Consider the following 16,889-nt stretch of genomic DNA (forward strand, 5'->3'; position numbering starts at 1 on the left):
CACCTCTCACACCCCACCGGCCGTGTCAGCTTCCATTTCAGGTAGTTTATAAAAGTAACCTCACCTGGGGACACCAGCAACTCTGTAGGTCATGTCCCTGAGTCTGAAAGAACCCTGTTGTTACAGAAAATATGGGCTTTTGGGAAATACCTCTGCAGCTCCACAGTGGTTCAGTGTTTACTGGGTTTTGCAGCGTGGCATTTTTCCTAGAAATTGATTCTACTACAAAAGCAACAGATAAACTTTTGTCATTCTAAATGGGGCAGTTAGAAACCAGCACTGCTTTAAAAGAGGATGTATGGAGTGACATAGTTTGTCCAAATGGGGCTCCATCAAATGTCTTGATGTAGGAGATGGATCCAGGATATCCAGGGGAAAGTCTCCAGCAGGACGGAGAAGCAGCTGCAGTGCAGAGACCAACTCTGCCAGGAACAGAGCTGTGGATATGGATACACCCGTCCATGGGGACACACAGGCTGCATTCAGGCAGATCTGGGAGTACAAACTGGGAAAACAGTCAATCAATTGCAGGATCGCCTCACCGAGAAAATATTTACAACCTGTCAGATGGCCACATCACTGAGGAGCTGGACAAAAGAACCCAAAAGAGATTGCTGGCAAAAAGTCTTCCGAAGAAGAATCTTCTTCCTTAATCCCTCAGGATCTCAAACTGTTGTTTTTAAATATCGTTATAATTTAGTCCTCGAGTATAATATGGCATTGATTTTATTTATTACATTGCAATTTCAAATAAATCCTCAGGGGCAGCACATTTGGTTGCATCTTTGTTTTGTGATCACCACAAAAGGCGCCGCTGGGCACGCGGGGATGGCTCAGCCTCTGACGCGCCGGGGGTCACTAAAGAGAATTCTCGAGCTGACTGAGACACCAGAATTGGGTAAAAAATGCCTCAAACCAGAACCGAGTAAAAAATGCCTCAAAGCAGACGCGGGTACCAGGGTCCGCTCCTGCCTCTGTCGCTGCGCCGAGCCCGCCAGGGGGCGCCCCGCGGCGTGAGCCCAGCGCATGCGCACAGCGCCGGCGGAAGCGGCGGGAGCAGCAGCGCTGGCGGCGGAGCAGCAGCAGCAGCAGCGGGGCATCAGCGGCGGCGGCGCCAGGGTGGGGCTGTGCCTGCTGTGCGGGCTGCCCGCCGCCGGCAAGTCCACCCTGGCCCGCGCCCTGAGCCGCCGGCTGCCGCAGCGCCGGGGCTGGGCCTGCGCTCTGCTCGAATACGACGAGCTCATCCCGCCGGAGGCCTTCCGGCCGCGCGCGCCGGGGGCGGGCCCGCCAGAGCCGTCCCCATTGGTCAGTGCGGCTGCGCTCATTGGCCGGTCGGGCGCGCCTCTTTTACGTCACTGCGTGCGACCGCAGTTGCGGGGCAACGGGACGCGGCCGGGCCGGGTCCCCTCACGGCGGGGCCCGGGGAGGGCGGGAGCGCTCAGCAGCGGCGATGCGGGGCCGTGATCGTTCGCCTTTCTCTCTCCACAGCTGCCCGGCTGGAAGCAGAGCCGCCGCGAGCTGCTGCAGTGCCTGGAGGGGTTCCTGCGGGCGCTGCTCACCGGGGCGCCGCTGCCCGGCCCCGCGCAGCCGGGCTGGGAGCGCTTCCTGGGCTGCTGCCGCCGGGAGCGGCTGCTGCCCGCCGCGGAGGGTGACGCCGGAGCCGCCTCCCGGCCGCTTCTCCTCCTGCTGGATGACAATTTCTATTACCAGAGCATGCGCTACGAGGTGTACCAGCTGGCCCGCAAATGTAATTATTCCTTCATCTTCGGCATGAGGGTGTTTGTAGGAAATTCAGTGCACTTCAGCTGCCCTCTTTCAAGTGCTCTCTTGGAACGTTGGTTATTCTGATTGCTGCATACCTGTAATAGAGTAGCAATCAATGTAACTTTGTTACTGTCCTGTTGTAAATTGGTGGGTCATGTAGACCCCTTCCTGGAGCAGCCATGAAGCACCTTCCAGTTCATAAGGAGGCTCTCAGAGAGCTGGAGAAGGACTTTGGACAAGGGCATGGAATGACAGGGCAAGGGAAATGTTTTCCCAGTGTCAGAGGGCAGGGCTGGATGGGATATTGGGAAGGAATTCCTGGCTGTAAGGGTGGGCAGCCCCTGGATCACTGGAAGTGTCCAAGGCCAGGTTGGACAGGGCTTGGAGCAGCCTGGGACAGGGGAAGGTGTCCCTGCCCATGGCAGAGGGTGGAATGAGATGGGCTTTAAGGTCCCTTCCAACCCAAACCATTCCATGATTCTGTGCTGATCTCAGACATTACTTGTGCAGCCTTGAAGGTAAAATTATGTTCCCTGTCTAGGTTTGTTTTCATGTCAGGCTCAGAAACAGTGCAGAAGCTCCTCATTCATGTAGAGTCTGTCTCCTGCATGTTGCTCTCAGGAATTGTTACTTGAACTGTTTAAAGATAAAATTGTCTGGTTCTGTTCTTTTTAGATTCCCTGGGCTTCTGCCAGTTATTTTTAGAGTGTCCACTGGAATGCTGCCTGCAGAGGAATCGCCTCAGAAGTGATCCTGTGCCTGAGCAGACAATACAATTAATGGCAACGAAAATAGAAATGCCAGATCTCAGGAAAAACGCTTGGGAGCAGCACAGCCTCATTCTGAGTAGTTCTGATTGCATCTCAGAGGACAAGTACGTTACTGGATTGATCCTAGAGTTTTCCCTAAGTGCTATTTTCAGTGGTAGAAGCTTCTTATTGTGTCTACACTATCTGTAAAAAATAGTCCAGAGGTGATTTTTGGAAGCCAGGCAGTTACACAGAATCCAGGGGGCTCACAGCCACCATCCTCTGCAAAGTTAACCTCAAAACTCACAGCATTCCTACCCTGTCACTGAAAATCCGTCTAAATTGTCTGAAATGCTAAAGCTGGAAATAATTTGAGTTGTAACTGGTTTTCATTGCAGATTATTTCACTGATTGCCTAAAAAATTTAACTGAAAACTTGTTTTGTTTTGTTTTCTGTGGCATCATTAGAAAAGAAGAAAAGTATATCTGTTTGATTGCCATGGTTTACTCTTTGTTTGTTTTCTTAGTGAGCAGATCATGAACTTGCTGACCACTGCTTTGGAAAATCCAGAGAGGCCAAACGAGGAGGACACAGAGCAAAAGGTAGCACTGCTGGGCTTCAGGGCACAGCTTTGGGTGCTGACTGAGGTGCTGCTAATGGGTTGTTTTCAAATAGCACTTCAAAAGTCAAATAAATTCAAAGTGTTTGCTTGTTTTCTTCCTTCCTGGTGGCCCTGGCCAGGAGGCAGCTCGAGCCATCTGTGCAGCCAGTGCTGTCCATCAGGCTGACCAGGCGTGCAGGAGAATCATCTCTCAGGCAATGCAGGATGCCAAAGGTACCTCTCCTACCTCTCTTACCTCTCCTAGGTGCTAACTGGCAGTGGGAAACAGTCCCTGGAATTCCCTTGGGGTAAACTGTTCAGGAATCCTCTCCCAGCAACACCTTCACAACTCTGATCAGTGTTATTTGTAGAAGTTTGTAGATTTAAAAAACAGTATAATATTTATAAACTGTATTAAGTACAGCTTTAATAAACCCATTTAGTACAGAGCAGCATTTTAGGGGATTTTAATACTGTTTTGGACACGTCAATAAGGACAGGGGTTTTGCAGTCTACACTGCTCCTATGATTTATATTATGAGTTATATTATGAGTTATATTATGATTATGAGTTCCTCAGAGGAGGAACCCAGTGTGCTTAACTGTAGAGCTCAGCTTGTGCCTGTGTTCAGGCTTCTCTCTGTGACCAGGGACAGGAGGGGACAGCTGGAGCTGTGTCAGGGAGTTTAAGTTGGATTTCAGGAAAGGTTCTCCCCCAGAGGGTGCTGGCACTGCCCAGGCTCCCCAGGGAATGGGCACGGCCCTGAGGCTGCCAGAGCTCCAGGAGTTTGGATAACACTCCCAGGGGGACCCAAGTGGGATTGCTGGGGTGTCTGGGCAGGGCCAGGAGCTGGATTGGATCCTTGTGGGTCCCTTCCAACTCAGGATATTCTGTGGTTCTGTGATTTTTTCTGTAAGCGTGAAGTTTAAAAGTTCAGCTTCAATTTTCTTTTAGGTAAAAACGTTCTCCCAAGTGAGATGAAGAGCTTGGCAGAGGAACTCAACAAACTGAAAGCAGAATTTTTGGAAGACTTGAGGCAAGGAAAGACTTTGAAAACCCAATATTCTGACCCTGCTACAAGTGTTATTTCTTCATTCCAACATGAGGCAACCAGTCTAGTACATAAATATATTTTTAAATAATGACATAGAGAATGTTGGGTGTTTAGGAGTCCAAAGTATTTCAAATGCAGTACTCTGAGCACTGCTGCTGAGAGATCTGAGGTACATCTCCCTCCTCGAGCTCCTGTGCCTCTCCCCAGGATATGGAAGAGAAACAGTTTAATCAAGTCTAACCAAGCTGTTTTGGGCTGTGGAGATAAAGCCAAGAACGAACCATCCTGAGATTTAAATTTCACAGAGTCAGAGAGTTAACCCAGGACAAGCACTTGGGAAATCACCAGCTCCACCTATGCAAGGATATGCAATTAAGAATTGACATGAGACCTAATTAGAAAGTGTTATTTTATTCATATCTTACAAAAGCAAAGCTTCACAACATGAACTACACGAGATGGAGTTATTTCAGAATTAACCTTGTCATCTCAAAAACGTTCACTAACATTAAAATTTATTTTACAACTCTTAACAAGTTTCATTTTTGCATAAAGTCTGCTCTTTACAGTGAAATAGATATTATTAACAAAGTAGGTACTTAGAAGAACATACACAAAGATTGCTCAATGAAAAATGTTTTAGCAGGAGAGAGATTTCCTGCAGCAGAACATCCATTTGCTCTAGATTTTCAAAGATGCTTAAAATTAGTAGAAAACTTGCCAGTGAAGACTTCTAAATTACATTCCCTTTGTCAAAAAGAAACAAAAATAAACCCCCAAAACATTCTGGAACAAAACAAACAGTAACAGATTATTTAGTTGGAAAACACTGCTGGAAAGTGTCTCCCAGCACTGAGTTTTATATTAAAATGCCAATCAACATTTTATGTCTAAATCCTCTTCATCTAAAAATGTGTCTGTGAAAAAACAACTATTTTTTCTATTGCCTCCCTCACAGTTTAAGTATTAACTGAGATAATGAAGATGTTCAAATATTCAAATATCCATTGGAATATTCACTCTCAAAACAGTAAATGTGTATTGAGTCCTATAAATAGTGCATGTTAGAAATGTCCACAAAATTATAAAATAAGCTATGACAAAAACAAAACCCCCACAAAGTTCATGTTTTGCAACTACAGAACTTAACAGAACTGAGCTATGGAAAAATTCCATCTCCTTCCCAAACTTCCCTTAATAACAGTTAAAATGCTAATCACCTATTACCTTAGAATATAAGGATTTGGGTTAAAAAAAACCAAACCAAACAAAGAAAAACAAAGAAAAACAAACCAAGTAATTGCAGTGTAGCACATGGAGGACTCAATATGAAAAGTTCTTTTAACTAAGGGCTCCATCCCAGAATCCTGGACAAGCCTCTCTCACTGACTCTGGGTAAGGCCTGCTTGTGCAAGGGATCATACTTGGAAAGAATTTGCCAGTACCAACTCTGGTCTTTCAGTTACAGTCAATAGTATATATAAATTATGAAAAATAGGAAAATACACCTTCCAAAGCTCCTCAGTTGGTAGAAGGGGACAATGGTGTCAGGGCATTGTTTGGCACTACTGAGCACAGGGTGTGATCAGGGAACAATCCTGGTCCCGGGAAGGACACAGGGATCCACCCCAGGGATCTGCTGTAGAGCCAAGGGATGAGCACCAAAGCTGCTGCTGCTGCCCAAGAACAACCTCTGCACTGAGGACTTTGCCCAAGGAAACAGGGAAAAGAGGTTTTTCATTCCTCAACCAGTCACAGATATCCCAATTAATCTTTCCCTTAGTTTCTCATGAGCAGAACCAATGGTATCCAGGCAGCAGCAGGAAAATCCTTCCAAACAACAATTTGCAAGGCTTGGGGTTAGATTTTTTCATACTGAGTTCTGTTATTAAGAACATACATTTCCCCACAACAGGATCCCCTCCTGAACAAGGGTCCCTTTTCCATGAGATCTCACAGGCTTCCTCCTGCTCCCAACTCCTCCATTAGAGACCTATCCTTAGTTTCGCTCAAGGCCATGGTGGTTCAGGAGTCATTTCTCTAAATCACCAAATCATGAGACAAAGAAAAGCCTGTAACAATGTTAACCTCCCAAGAAGCCCCAGTGGGTCAGAAACCACATCTGTGCACGTGGAAATTACTCTCCCTGTGATACCAAGAAGGAAAAAAACCACAAACCAAGCAGAACTTGGCTGCTGTGATCACTCAGTACTGTAAGGTGCTCCCTGGAACACACCAATCCACAGCTGTGTCCTTGGAAATGCCAGAGCTTGGGAATAGGAGATGGCATCATCTATCAAAAAGGCGAGGAAAACCACTTCCATAAATTTATAATCATAAAGTCCTCAAGAGGAATGTCTCTTATTCCAACATTATATTTGAGCCAAATTTAAATTGTAGAATTGTTCAATGTGTGATCCAAAGACTGCCACCACTTCTGCCCTCTTTGACTGGAAAAAATTTTGATTCCAAAACCTGTCCAGGAGCAGTAACTTCTAACTGGATTCCAGTTCAATCAGCTTCTACTCCTTAAAATAAAGGATATTTACACACACAGACTTGCAGTTTTACTTATAAATCTAAAATGTATAAAGCAACAATGAAATATTTTGGAATTATAGAATGTCACGATGTAAAATGGAAACATTCTGTCTTACAAATCCAGCAAAATCAATTCTGAACCAGGCCTGAAAACTAAACAAATTTTAAGAGTGGCAGTGTTATTGTTCATCTTCACTACACTGGAACCACTTCAGTGGCAGATTTTCAACCTCATTACTATAAGTCTGCACAGCCAAGAATCCTGTCTCTCAAGCCCAGAAATTCAACAGTAGGTGAATCAGGTAGACAGAAACATGTCTGGTATCCAAATTTCTATTTAATTAAAGTCAAAATTACTTCTACAGCTAAAATTCTTACACAGGTGGTTTTCCTCCATTGAGCTCATCCTGATCACTGTTTTTCCATTGGTTTCAGGAAGTTTTAGCTCCCATAACAATATAAATTTGAATAAACCAAACATTTGCTATTCAGAGTCCAACCTCTGACTTGTGGAACATTAATCAAATATCCTTGCTTTTAAGCAAACATGGTATGTTAATAGGAAAAGGAGAATATATAAGGGAAGCTTTAATTTGTCTTAAGTAGGACAAACCAAGGTAAAAGTGCATGTCTAAATATGGGAAAAGTAACAGTTCTTCCTTTACTTTTAATGTCTCAAATTCTTATCTAGCACATAAAGTTATTATTAATTTTAATTACATGTTTTATTCAGGTTTATGTTAAAGTGCCTGTCCTTTAGCCTGAGGGCTTCTAAAGATGAGTGTACATTATGAAACAAAATAAACAACTTCAGTTACCATTTGCATCTACAATTCCTAAACACAACTTCAGTGTAGTCAGCCAGTTTTCCTTTGCATCCTGCCTGGAGCCCAGAAAAAGCCAGAGGTACCAATAAACTGGATTATACAACTCTCAAAAATACAGGCAACCTCGCAGCTGAAGCCTGGCCCAACATAAAACTGAACAAAGGAGTTTTAATTTGTAAACTTCTTGTTTGTTTCTATCAGAACTTCTATCAGCAGGACAGAAGTCGAATTGTGCAAATTTTAAATATCTGTACAGCTCGGTTTAAGGCAGTTAGAAATCTCACAGAATATATATTAATTCTACAGGCTCTACATTATGTCTTTAAAAATTGCCTCCTCTGAAAAACAATGTAAAATTTTGTAGAGTGTAGGTAAAATAAGGTATCTTATTTTTTTGTTTCTATAATTCATGAATGACAGGCTTTTAGCTTTTTTTTCCCCTACCTTAATTTTATTCACAATAACCTGTTATCTTCTAGTTTTGTGCTAATAGTTAAATTTTAAGTCCTAGCATCAAGAGTTTAGACTATACTAAACAAAAACCTATTATTAACCTTCATCAGATTAAAGCAACTTTTACATCAAAATGAATTTGTGTGTGAAAATTGCTTCTGTTTGTTTGAGTAGCCAGGTTTTTAAGGATTTCTCCAAAGTCACAGAATGGTTGGGGTTGGAAAGGATCTTAAAGGAGGGACACCTTCCACTGTCCCAGGGTGCTTCCAAGCCCCAATGTCCAGCCTGGCCTTGGGCACTGCCAGGGATCCAGGGGCAGCCCCAGCTGCTCTGGGCACCTGTGCCAGGGCCTGCCCACCCTCACAGGGAACAATTTCTGCCCAATGTCCTATCTAACCTTGCCCTCTGTCACCATGAAGCCATTCCTCCTTGTCCTATCTCTACACAATGTGTCATTGCATTGACCTTTCGTATTTTATGGATAATGTATCTTGTCTTGCCAACTAAATGATCTGGGAATGACATCCTATGGATCAGGACACACACTCTGCTTCTCCACTTGCAGAATGTTTATTGGGATTAAGTGCAAGCAACTTAAATTTAGCAACCACAGCATGTAAATGCATTCCAACTCTTATAGCACTCTGGGCTTTTTTTTAAAGGCTACATATAAAACAGCAACTGAATCAGATACAAAACTTCCCTGGCAAGTTTTACAAGAACACAGAAATCAATTTGCCTCCTCTGTCGAACTGATTAATGTGAAGATTCCTTATGGGAATGTGCAAGCTTTCCATCAGCAAGTATGAAAAATAGACTGTAATATGTTAAAAAACTAAATGAAAGCGTGTTCTCAGTCAATGTTGATTATGTTGGCCTCTTGCAAAGTGGCAAGCGAAGTCGTACTTGTTTTTACACTTACACCCACAAATGTTACACTGGAAAGGATTTTCAAATCCGTGGCATCCCATGTGGATGGTGTAAAGGATATTGTCCGCAAAGTACATGTCACAGTGTGGGCAGTGGTGCAGCAGCTGAGGGTCCTGCACCGGCAGGGCTGGAGCCGGGGTACTCGGCTGGCTGTTGCTGATACTGGGCGTGCTGGTGTGGGCACTGCGGTCACTGCTGGGCCCCGCCACGGGACTGTAGTTCCTTTGATTGTGTGTGGGCCGGGAATCAGGGCTGGTCGGAGAGGAATTCTGAGGAATATTTGCTGATACAGCTGAAACTACTGCAGGTGCAGCAGGCTGCTGTATCATGAAAGGCTTTTCGTCTTGACAGGAAACGACGTCGGGAGAGCCTGGAGTTTGGTTTTCGGGTGGCAAGCTGGACAACTGTCCTGCTAACGTGGAGAGCTGGTTTAAAGGATTATCCACCATGAGGTCCTGTGGATCCCTTGGCAAGCCACCGCTCTGAGTCGTTTTTGTCATGCTCTCATACGCCTCAGTCTGGATATTGGGGATTTCATGGGTGAAATCATTAAGGTAGTCTGGTTTCTGTACCACCATGGAAGGCGGACTCAGATTAATTAATGCTCTTCTGCTGTACCCCAAATTGCTGGTCTTCTTCTGCAGAACCCCCCACATCTTCTTGCTGCTCAGGGAAGACCTCGTCCCCTTGATGGGCACCATCTTGTGCTTGCGGCGGCGGTGGTGGGACAGGTTACTGCGGTCGCTGCAGCGGAAGGAGCACAGCTCACACTTGTAGGGCTTCTCCCCGGTGTGGGACCGCATGTGAGCCTCCAGGTGACGCTCGTAGGCCGAGGCAAAGGGACACAGGTGGCACCTGTGCGGCTTCTCCCCTGGAAAATCAGAACAGATTAGCCCACAGCACCTCGGGGTGCCTGGAAAAGGCTTTGTGTGGAGCACAGAGGGGCTCTTTGTGAGCTGCTCGTCAAACTTCAGCCAGCCTCGAGCTCAGCTGCGTATCCTGGGAGAGTGGAGAACACTGGGACAGCTCTGCCTCACCCAAGGGACCATCAGCACACAGAAAAATCCTGAGTGGAATCAGCACAACGCACAACCTGCCTGGGAATTGCAGCAACAATGCCAAGAACTGAATGCAGTGATGTTTGTGCGGTGCCCTGAACCAGATCCAACCTCTCCCTCACCCAAGCAGTGCACAGGGGAACACGGGGATGTCAGTACCACCAAAATGTAACTGTTCCTCATGGTAACTCTGTTTCAGCACTGAGGGAGGGGATCCTTCTGGACCTTCCAAACATCCCTATTCCCAAATATCCTGGAACTACCACCTGAATAACTGCTACCTGAAATTACTACAGGCAGCCACTCAAGAACTGAGCTTTGAAAAAGGATCCTGTGGCTGAAGAGTTCTAAAGGAAAACAAAAGCCAGGCATTCCCTGGAGAGATGTGTGCACTTCCAGATGGGGAATGGGCTGATGATCAGTGAGACCATCATCTCCTTTGCACATGTAGAACTTTGCTCTTCTATTAAATGAAATTTATAGATTCCCACATTAACTTCTTTAAAAATACTCAGAAAACTTTGTAACATAAAAACAGGCCAACACATTTGCAACACAGCACTTCAGGACTTCTGATTTTCTGTTGAAAGACTGATCTTCCAGGAGTTACAGACCCAGGTCTGCAATGTCAGAAGTGCCTAAAGGATCTGATGTGTGCTCAGGTGCTGAAATGGAAGATCATCTTAGCCTTCCTATCTAGAGTGTCAGCTCAATTGCTAATCCCTGTCATGTGACTGATGAGCATTCCACAGTTGGAATCACAGTCTGGGATACCAAGTAGCTTTCTTTTATTCCTCCTATGTCACTGGCTCTCCAAGAGGAAAGAAATCAATTTTTGTGCTACCTCTAAGTACCTTCTTTAAACCAAGTAAAACCATGATTTCACCATGAGCATCTCCCTGTACTCATAGACATACACACAAGGATGGGTAAAGATCTGGAGACTTGGTAAAATGGTATGAGAAGATTGACAAACTCCCTGCATTCACACAGAACTTGTCAATCTGATCTCATTCTAAACTCATTACACAGAGATAAAAGTTTTGCATCACATGTAGCACAACACAGCTGGTGAGCTGTGCTACCTACTATCAGACTCAGCATGAAATCAATCCTGCAGTAGACTACAAATAATAATAATAATAATAATAATGATGATGATGATGATAATGATGGTTGGATACTCATGCCTGGGTCACAATTCCTTTGGCAGATGTCCAGGATGCTGTACCTGTTCATTTACACTGCTCTGAGGCTATGAGTCACCTGCCACTGCCCTATTTTGATGCTGACTCATCCCAGCCTTCACAGCACAAGCAGTCCATCTCCTGGCCCTCTGCCAGCCTTCCAAGCAAAACAACACTCAGGCCTTGGATCTTCTTTTCTTGAATGAAAAAACAAACCAAACCAGGAAAACTAAACCAAAATAACTCTTTTCTTGTTATGGAAGACACAAGAGAAAAATTTACCAGGTCTTTAGAATCTGAACCTCAGAACTCTCTGATTTCTGGTTGGTTGCCATTTCCTACCCCATTATGCCCTGTTGAAACAAACCAACACTGCAGGGCCAGTGCAATGAGCGCCACCTTCCCCAAAATCCAGCCAGGGAGCTGCTGTGTAGAAGGAATGGCTCCCAGCAAGGTGAGAATCTGACTCACTGTACCTGAGGAGAGCTACAACTACATCCCAGTTACAACATGTGAGTCCCAAAACGCCACCTACACAAAACCACTGGAAGAGACACTTGGAAGTTTTGGGACAGTCCAGACTGAAAATCCTGTAAAAACTTTCATTCTTTGCAGGACACAATTTTTTTCTGCTGTGCTTAACACCCTGAAGTCTTCTGTACTGGTGTGATACACTTGACAGACTTCACAAGCACCTATTTTTTTTTTTGTTTTCTCTTACTTGCCATGAAGTTGGAACTTTCAGAACAGTTTAGGATATTCTAACCTTTATGAGAGTTTTGCTTTTCAGGTTTATACATCCAACAGTGGGAAATGTTCCTTAACAAGCCACAGCTGATAATTTTTCTGTTTACTACTGCTAACAGTCACTTACTTGACGGTATGTCCTCACATTTGAGTATTCTACCAGTAACTTTATTCTTATTACTATGCTTTCTACTTCCACTTCTAGAATGTTGTGCAGAACAAGAATATTTTCATAGCTAAATGACAGAGGAAGAAAAGGCCCTATAAATCTCTATGTAAAAACATGTACATTTGTCACTTTTCTCATCAGCATAGAAAAACAAAAAGATATTTTTAGAGCCCTTGAATTTACATTGAAGCTTCATGCTAACCTTTACTCCCATACACTTGTCTATAATAATAAATGTCAGTAGGAATTTCCATTAAATTTAAATAGGTACATGGCATACCTTTACAAAAACAGGCTATAAAATCCCACCAATATCCAGTTATTGTTAAGAACTCTCACACTGCTTGAGATTGCCAACTTCTGACATGCAAATCCCAACACTGAGTAAACAGCCCAAGGCCTCCCAGGCAGGCAGAGCAGAACATCCCATACCTGTGTGAATCCTGATGTGCTCTATGAGCCGTGCTGTTCCTTTGCTGGCGTAGTTGCAGTATCGACACTTTAACTTTCCATCAAAAGTCCTTTCAAACCCATCCACCAACATTCCTGAGTTTTCATCCAGTGAAACTTCGACAGAAGGATGATCCAGACCATTCTGATCACCTTCTGTCCCAGCTGTGAACAATGCAACACAGATTTTAATGAACAATCTGTGGGACACCATCTGTCACACTGTGAGCAATTGCCAAACAGCTTTTGCTTCTCTCTGCCCTTGGTCTTTAAATATAGAGGATTATAAAAACATACCCTGATTAAAACAAAGGTACATACACATCCTTTGTGACCTGAAAAAGACTAGCAGAAATGCTTCCAAACAGCTGCAGCATTATCTGGACTGTGAACACTGAAGTCACTCTCAAATTAATCAAATTTAAGGTATTGGAATCAGCTCACCTCCCTGGAGAGTCTCTACTTCCTTGTCACCAGTAACTGATCCAGAAATCATATTGACATGGTGAGTCTGCTGGGTCAGATATTCCTGAAAATCTTTCACAAAATCCAACGGTTCTGCCTTCTTCTCCCCCATATTGAATCTTTCATTTAAAACCTCTTGTGCCTAGAAGGGAAAAAAACAAGTGTCATTTAATTTGGCTGCATTAATTAAAACAAATTCTGTTTTTTATTTGGATTTTTCTAAGTGAAGAATTTTATCACACAGCCTGAGTCAAAGGTTGGTTTTTGATTTTTTAACTCATTAAAGATCACCAAATACAATTTATGAGGAAATCACTTTCAGCAACAGGTAAATATCATAATAATAAAACAATATATAAAATTTTAAAATAGAAAAATACATAATAATAAAAATCAGCCTGCCTTAAAAAAACAAAAGGATAATACCTGAATTTTAGTTCCCTGCTAAGTAGCAAACATGCTCCAAAATGTACCCAAACACATCAGATAAAAAGCAGAGCACAGCTTCTCCACTTTCCCTAGAAGGAATAAAAAGGAAATGTGAGCCCATTACTCTTCCCAACCCTCATGAGTTATAAGAAAGAACCTGAAAAATATTTGTGTTTGAAAGACAGGGCTCTAACACTCTGCTGCTCTAAATTCTATCAAAACAACCACACTTCCAGTAAAAGTTTTTCAAATACTGCATCCTCTGCTTCCTGGATGTCACATGAAGGGCACTTCTGACTCACTGACCGTTTCCCAATAAACATCTGGCTCCAAAAAACCCCAGATTTGGCTCAGTCAATTATGGGAACTGCAATGTTGGGAAACAAATGAATGTTGGTGATTAGCAAGGCTAGAAAGAAGCCTTAGACTGTTTCACAGTGTGAAGTTCTCCCAAAATTTTACTTTCCTATCCTGAGTAAAAGTCTTAATCCCATCCATTATTTTGCACTGAAATGATTAAAATATTCCTCAGAAAACAGTGGTCAGGGTTGTTTTGGGGAGTATAAATAACAAATCTCTATAAATTTGGGAAGACAGAGCTTGGGATACATTTGACAGGAGACAACTCTGTTACATTATTTCTGCAGATTATAATCAGAAATAATCTACAATGCTACCATTTCAGTAAGAATATTCTTTATTTTTAATAGGTACTTAGGTGACCTACAGAAACTCAATTTCTGAGTTACAGACCACATTTAAATAACTTCTCCTGCATATCCAAAGCTACTTACAGATGTTTGTTCAATTTTGGCATCCAGATGAGGATGACTGATGCTTACCTGAGTGTGCTCAACTCCCAGCATTAATTATCACCATGCAGTTAGTTTGGAACACATCTTTATGTATCTACCTACCTACCCTCTTCCAGCCTCCTGTAGGCTTAAGTTAATTTGTGTTCCATTTGTTGGTGTCTCCTGCAATAAAACAAAGACATCAAGATATGAATTATAATATTAAAGATATCTCTAATATTGAAGATATGAAGAGAAAAACAGGACAATGTAACACAGAGTCCTGACCACACTAACTTTCCATGAATTATAATAAGGAATAACAATTTGAAATTAAACCATTTGAAACAACATCAAAGGTTCGTGTTATCAAGGAATCTGTGTGTGCCTTTGGGTAAGGTACTAAAACTTATTTCATAGAATCACAGAATAGTTTGGATTGGAAGGGACCTTAAATCCCATCCAGTGCCACCCCCTGCCTTGGGCAGGGCCACTTTCCCCTGTCCCAGGCTGCTCCAAGCCCCATCCAGCCTGGGCTTGGACATTTCCAGGGATCCAGGGGCAGCCACAGCTGCTCTGGGCACCCTCTGCCAGGGCCTCCTCACCCTCACAGGAGGAATTCCTTCCCAATATCCCATCTAACCCTGCTCTCTGAGTTTAAAACCATTTCCTCTTGTCCTGTCACTCCAGGCTCTTGTAAATAGTCTCTCTCCCTCTCCTTCTTTTGTGTCCTTTCATGTACTGAAAGGCCACAATTAGGTCACCTCAAAGCCTTCCCTGCTCCAGGCTGAACAATCCCAATTCTCTCAGCCTTACTTGATTGCACTGATTGCTTTTAAAAAGCATTTAATATTGAAAGAAAATTACATAAAATTTCATAAACAGGTTAGGGATCAACTGCATAAAATTTCCTTTCTATACCTCATTGATTTACCATGAAAACACTCATCCTTTTCTTTACACCAGTGTAGGGATGCCACCACAATTTAAACATGACCCAAAGCTCCCATTTGTGTGCTCAAACACTTCTGTAATTTTATGTGGTATTTTTTAGAGCTACACAGCCAGCAGCACTCCTTCTCAGGGGAGAACAATGCACATCTGATCCTTTGCTGTGTCACTCCTGCAAACCAGAAAATGCAATTCTAATTATCAGAAACTGAGCAGCCCAGCTCGTGTTTCACACACCAGGGATGGGCTGATCACACCGGGTGTTACCCGAGCTCTGCTGACACAACCACACCTTCTCCAGCTTCACACAACCAGGAGCAGAGCACTGGTTACTCGTTTTCTACCCAGGCACAACTGCTGGACTGAACAGTGGTCACAGCACTGAGGTGAGCTGTTTGCTGTCAAAGAATGTGCCAGGATGAAATATTCTGCCTAAATAATGCTGCTAAAGAAAGTAGTTCATAGAGTACACCCAGCAGTTTCACACACACACACAGTCAGAACTAATCCTGCAGTAATTATAATAAAATATCCATGAGGACATGTATGCAGTAAGAGAACAAAATAACTGTGAGCATTTGTATGCATCCCACCTTCTTTTAAGGAATCCAGGGGAAAAAAGGGGGATGTTCTCTGTTCCATCTTTCCCGTAGCAAATAAATTAAAGCAGGAAGGATTCCAAACTCCATCCAAGCCCTTCCCGGTGCTCCTGAAGGAGGTTTGACGGTAGGAAGGGGGAGTGAAGCACAGCGTCGGTGGCCACCCGTGACCTGTCATGAGCCCCAAACAACCCCGGTGGATCCCACACCTCCTCCCCCGGCCCACGGCAGAGTGGGAAGCGACACAGCCACGGGAAACCTCCGAGCAACCCGCGGGGCCCGTTCTGGGCTCCTCGGGACAAGAGACACGGAGCTTCTGGACAGCATCCAGTGAAGGGCAGCAAAGATGCTGAAGGGACTGGTGCATCTCCGTGCCCAGGAAAGGCTGAGGGAGCTGTTCACCCTCGAGAGGAGCCTCAGCTGAGAGGAGCCCTCAGCCCTGGCTGTTCCTGGGTGCCGGGAGGGGCAGAGCAGGGTCCGGGCTCTGCTCCGGGGCCCAGCAACGGGCAGGGCACCAGAGCAACGGGCAGGGACTGTTGCACAAGTTCCACCTGAACATGAGGAAGAACTTCTTTACACTGCGGGTGACAGCGCTGGAACAGACTGCCCAGAGAAGGAGTCTCTCTCTCACTGGAGATACCCCAGAACCTGTGCTATGTGTTCTGAGGCGGCCCTGCCTGAGCAGGGAGGTGGGACCGGATTGATTCCTTCCAACCTCACCCACTCTGTGATTCTATGATTACAGCGATCCTGCGACTTCACTAATTCTTTGACTTCTGTGATTCTGCAATTTCTGTGTTTCCTCTGATTTCTGTGTCCCCCGGCTTCACATCAAGGGAGCAGCCTCGGTGCTGCGCCGCTGACCCGGCCCCGCTGCCGGCGGGGCAGCGCGGCCCTCCCCAAGCGCTGCCCCGCGCCCCCGCCGCCCGGCTCCGTCACGGCACATGGAAGCCCCAGAAGGAGAGGGAAGGAGCGAAAGGGAGAGGAAAACAGACGGAAGGGGAGAAGAGAAAAGGGAAGGGGGAAGAGGAGGACAGGCAGCACTCACCGCCGCCGCCCCGCGCCGCTCCCGCCGCCGCCATGTTTGTTGTGCCTCCCCCCCAGCCCAGCCCGGCCCGG

General features: G+C 44.8%; 2 protein-coding genes across 10 annotated transcripts; one reads left to right on the plus strand and one right to left on the minus strand.

Moving 5' to 3' along the window:
- Window positions 1–1,011: 1,011 nt before the first annotated feature.
- Window positions 1,012–5,428, plus strand: PSTK (phosphoseryl-tRNA kinase). The gene is made up of 6 exons (XM_015633119.3): window positions 1,012–1,305; window positions 1,489–1,747; window positions 2,440–2,638; window positions 3,041–3,116; window positions 3,256–3,349; window positions 4,071–5,428. The coding sequence occupies exons 1-6, from the start codon at window positions 1,027–1,029 to the stop codon at window positions 4,256–4,258; spliced, it is 1,095 nt and encodes a 364-aa protein (XP_015488605.1). The 5' UTR covers window positions 1,012–1,026; the 3' UTR covers window positions 4,259–5,428.
- IKZF5 (IKAROS family zinc finger 5) lies at window positions 4,566–16,851 on the minus strand. Of its 9 annotated transcripts, none has more exons than XM_015633113.2 (6): window positions 16,819–16,835; window positions 14,344–14,403; window positions 13,424–13,515; window positions 12,977–13,139; window positions 12,515–12,697; window positions 4,566–9,792 (listed from the first exon to the last, which is right to left on the minus strand). In XM_015633113.2, exons 4-6 carry the CDS (start codon window positions 13,107–13,109, stop codon window positions 8,849–8,851), a joined length of 1,260 nt encoding a protein of 419 aa, XP_015488599.1. In that variant the 5' UTR covers window positions 13,110–13,139; window positions 13,424–13,515; window positions 14,344–14,403; window positions 16,819–16,835; the 3' UTR covers window positions 4,566–8,848. The 9 variants fall into 9 exon arrangements, with proteins under 9 accessions (XP_015488599.1, XP_015488600.1, XP_015488598.1 ...); XM_015633114.3 differs by lacking the exon at window positions 16,819–16,835 and adding an exon at window positions 15,765–16,735 and having other exon boundaries at window positions 14,348–14,403; XM_015633112.3 differs by lacking the exon at window positions 16,819–16,835 and adding an exon at window positions 15,765–16,735.
- Window positions 16,852–16,889: the final 38 nt, after the last annotated feature.

Source organism: Parus major, chromosome 6 (assembly GCF_001522545.3).
Source record: "Parus major isolate Abel chromosome 6, Parus_major1.1, whole genome shotgun sequence".
NCBI classification, from domain to species: Eukaryota; Metazoa; Chordata; class Aves; order Passeriformes; family Paridae; genus Parus; species Parus major.

Bases quoted from the DNA above. Each gene is read 5' to 3' on its own strand.
- PSTK (XM_015633119.3), top strand. From the start codon at position 1,027: ATGCGCACAGCGCCGGCGGAAGCGGCGGGAGCAGCAGCGCTGGCGGCG. The intron at 1,748-2,439 runs GTAATTATTCCT...TGTTCTTTTTAG, and splicing joins GTACCAGCTGGCCCGCAAAT to ATTCCCTGGGCTTCTGCCAG. The intron at 2,639-3,040 runs GTACGTTACTGG...TTGTTTTCTTAG, and splicing joins GATTGCATCTCAGAGGACAA to TGAGCAGATCATGAACTTGC.
- IKZF5 (XM_033515815.1), bottom strand. From the start codon at position 14,292: ATGCTGGGAGTTGAGCACACTCAG. The intron at 12,698-12,976 runs GTGAGCTGATTC...CATTGTTCACAG, and splicing joins AGTAGAGACTCTCCAGGGAG to CTGGGACAGAAGGTGATCAG. The intron at 9,793-12,514 runs GTATGGGATGTT...CTGATTTTCCAG, and splicing joins GCACATCAGGATTCACACAG to GGGAGAAGCCGCACAGGTGC.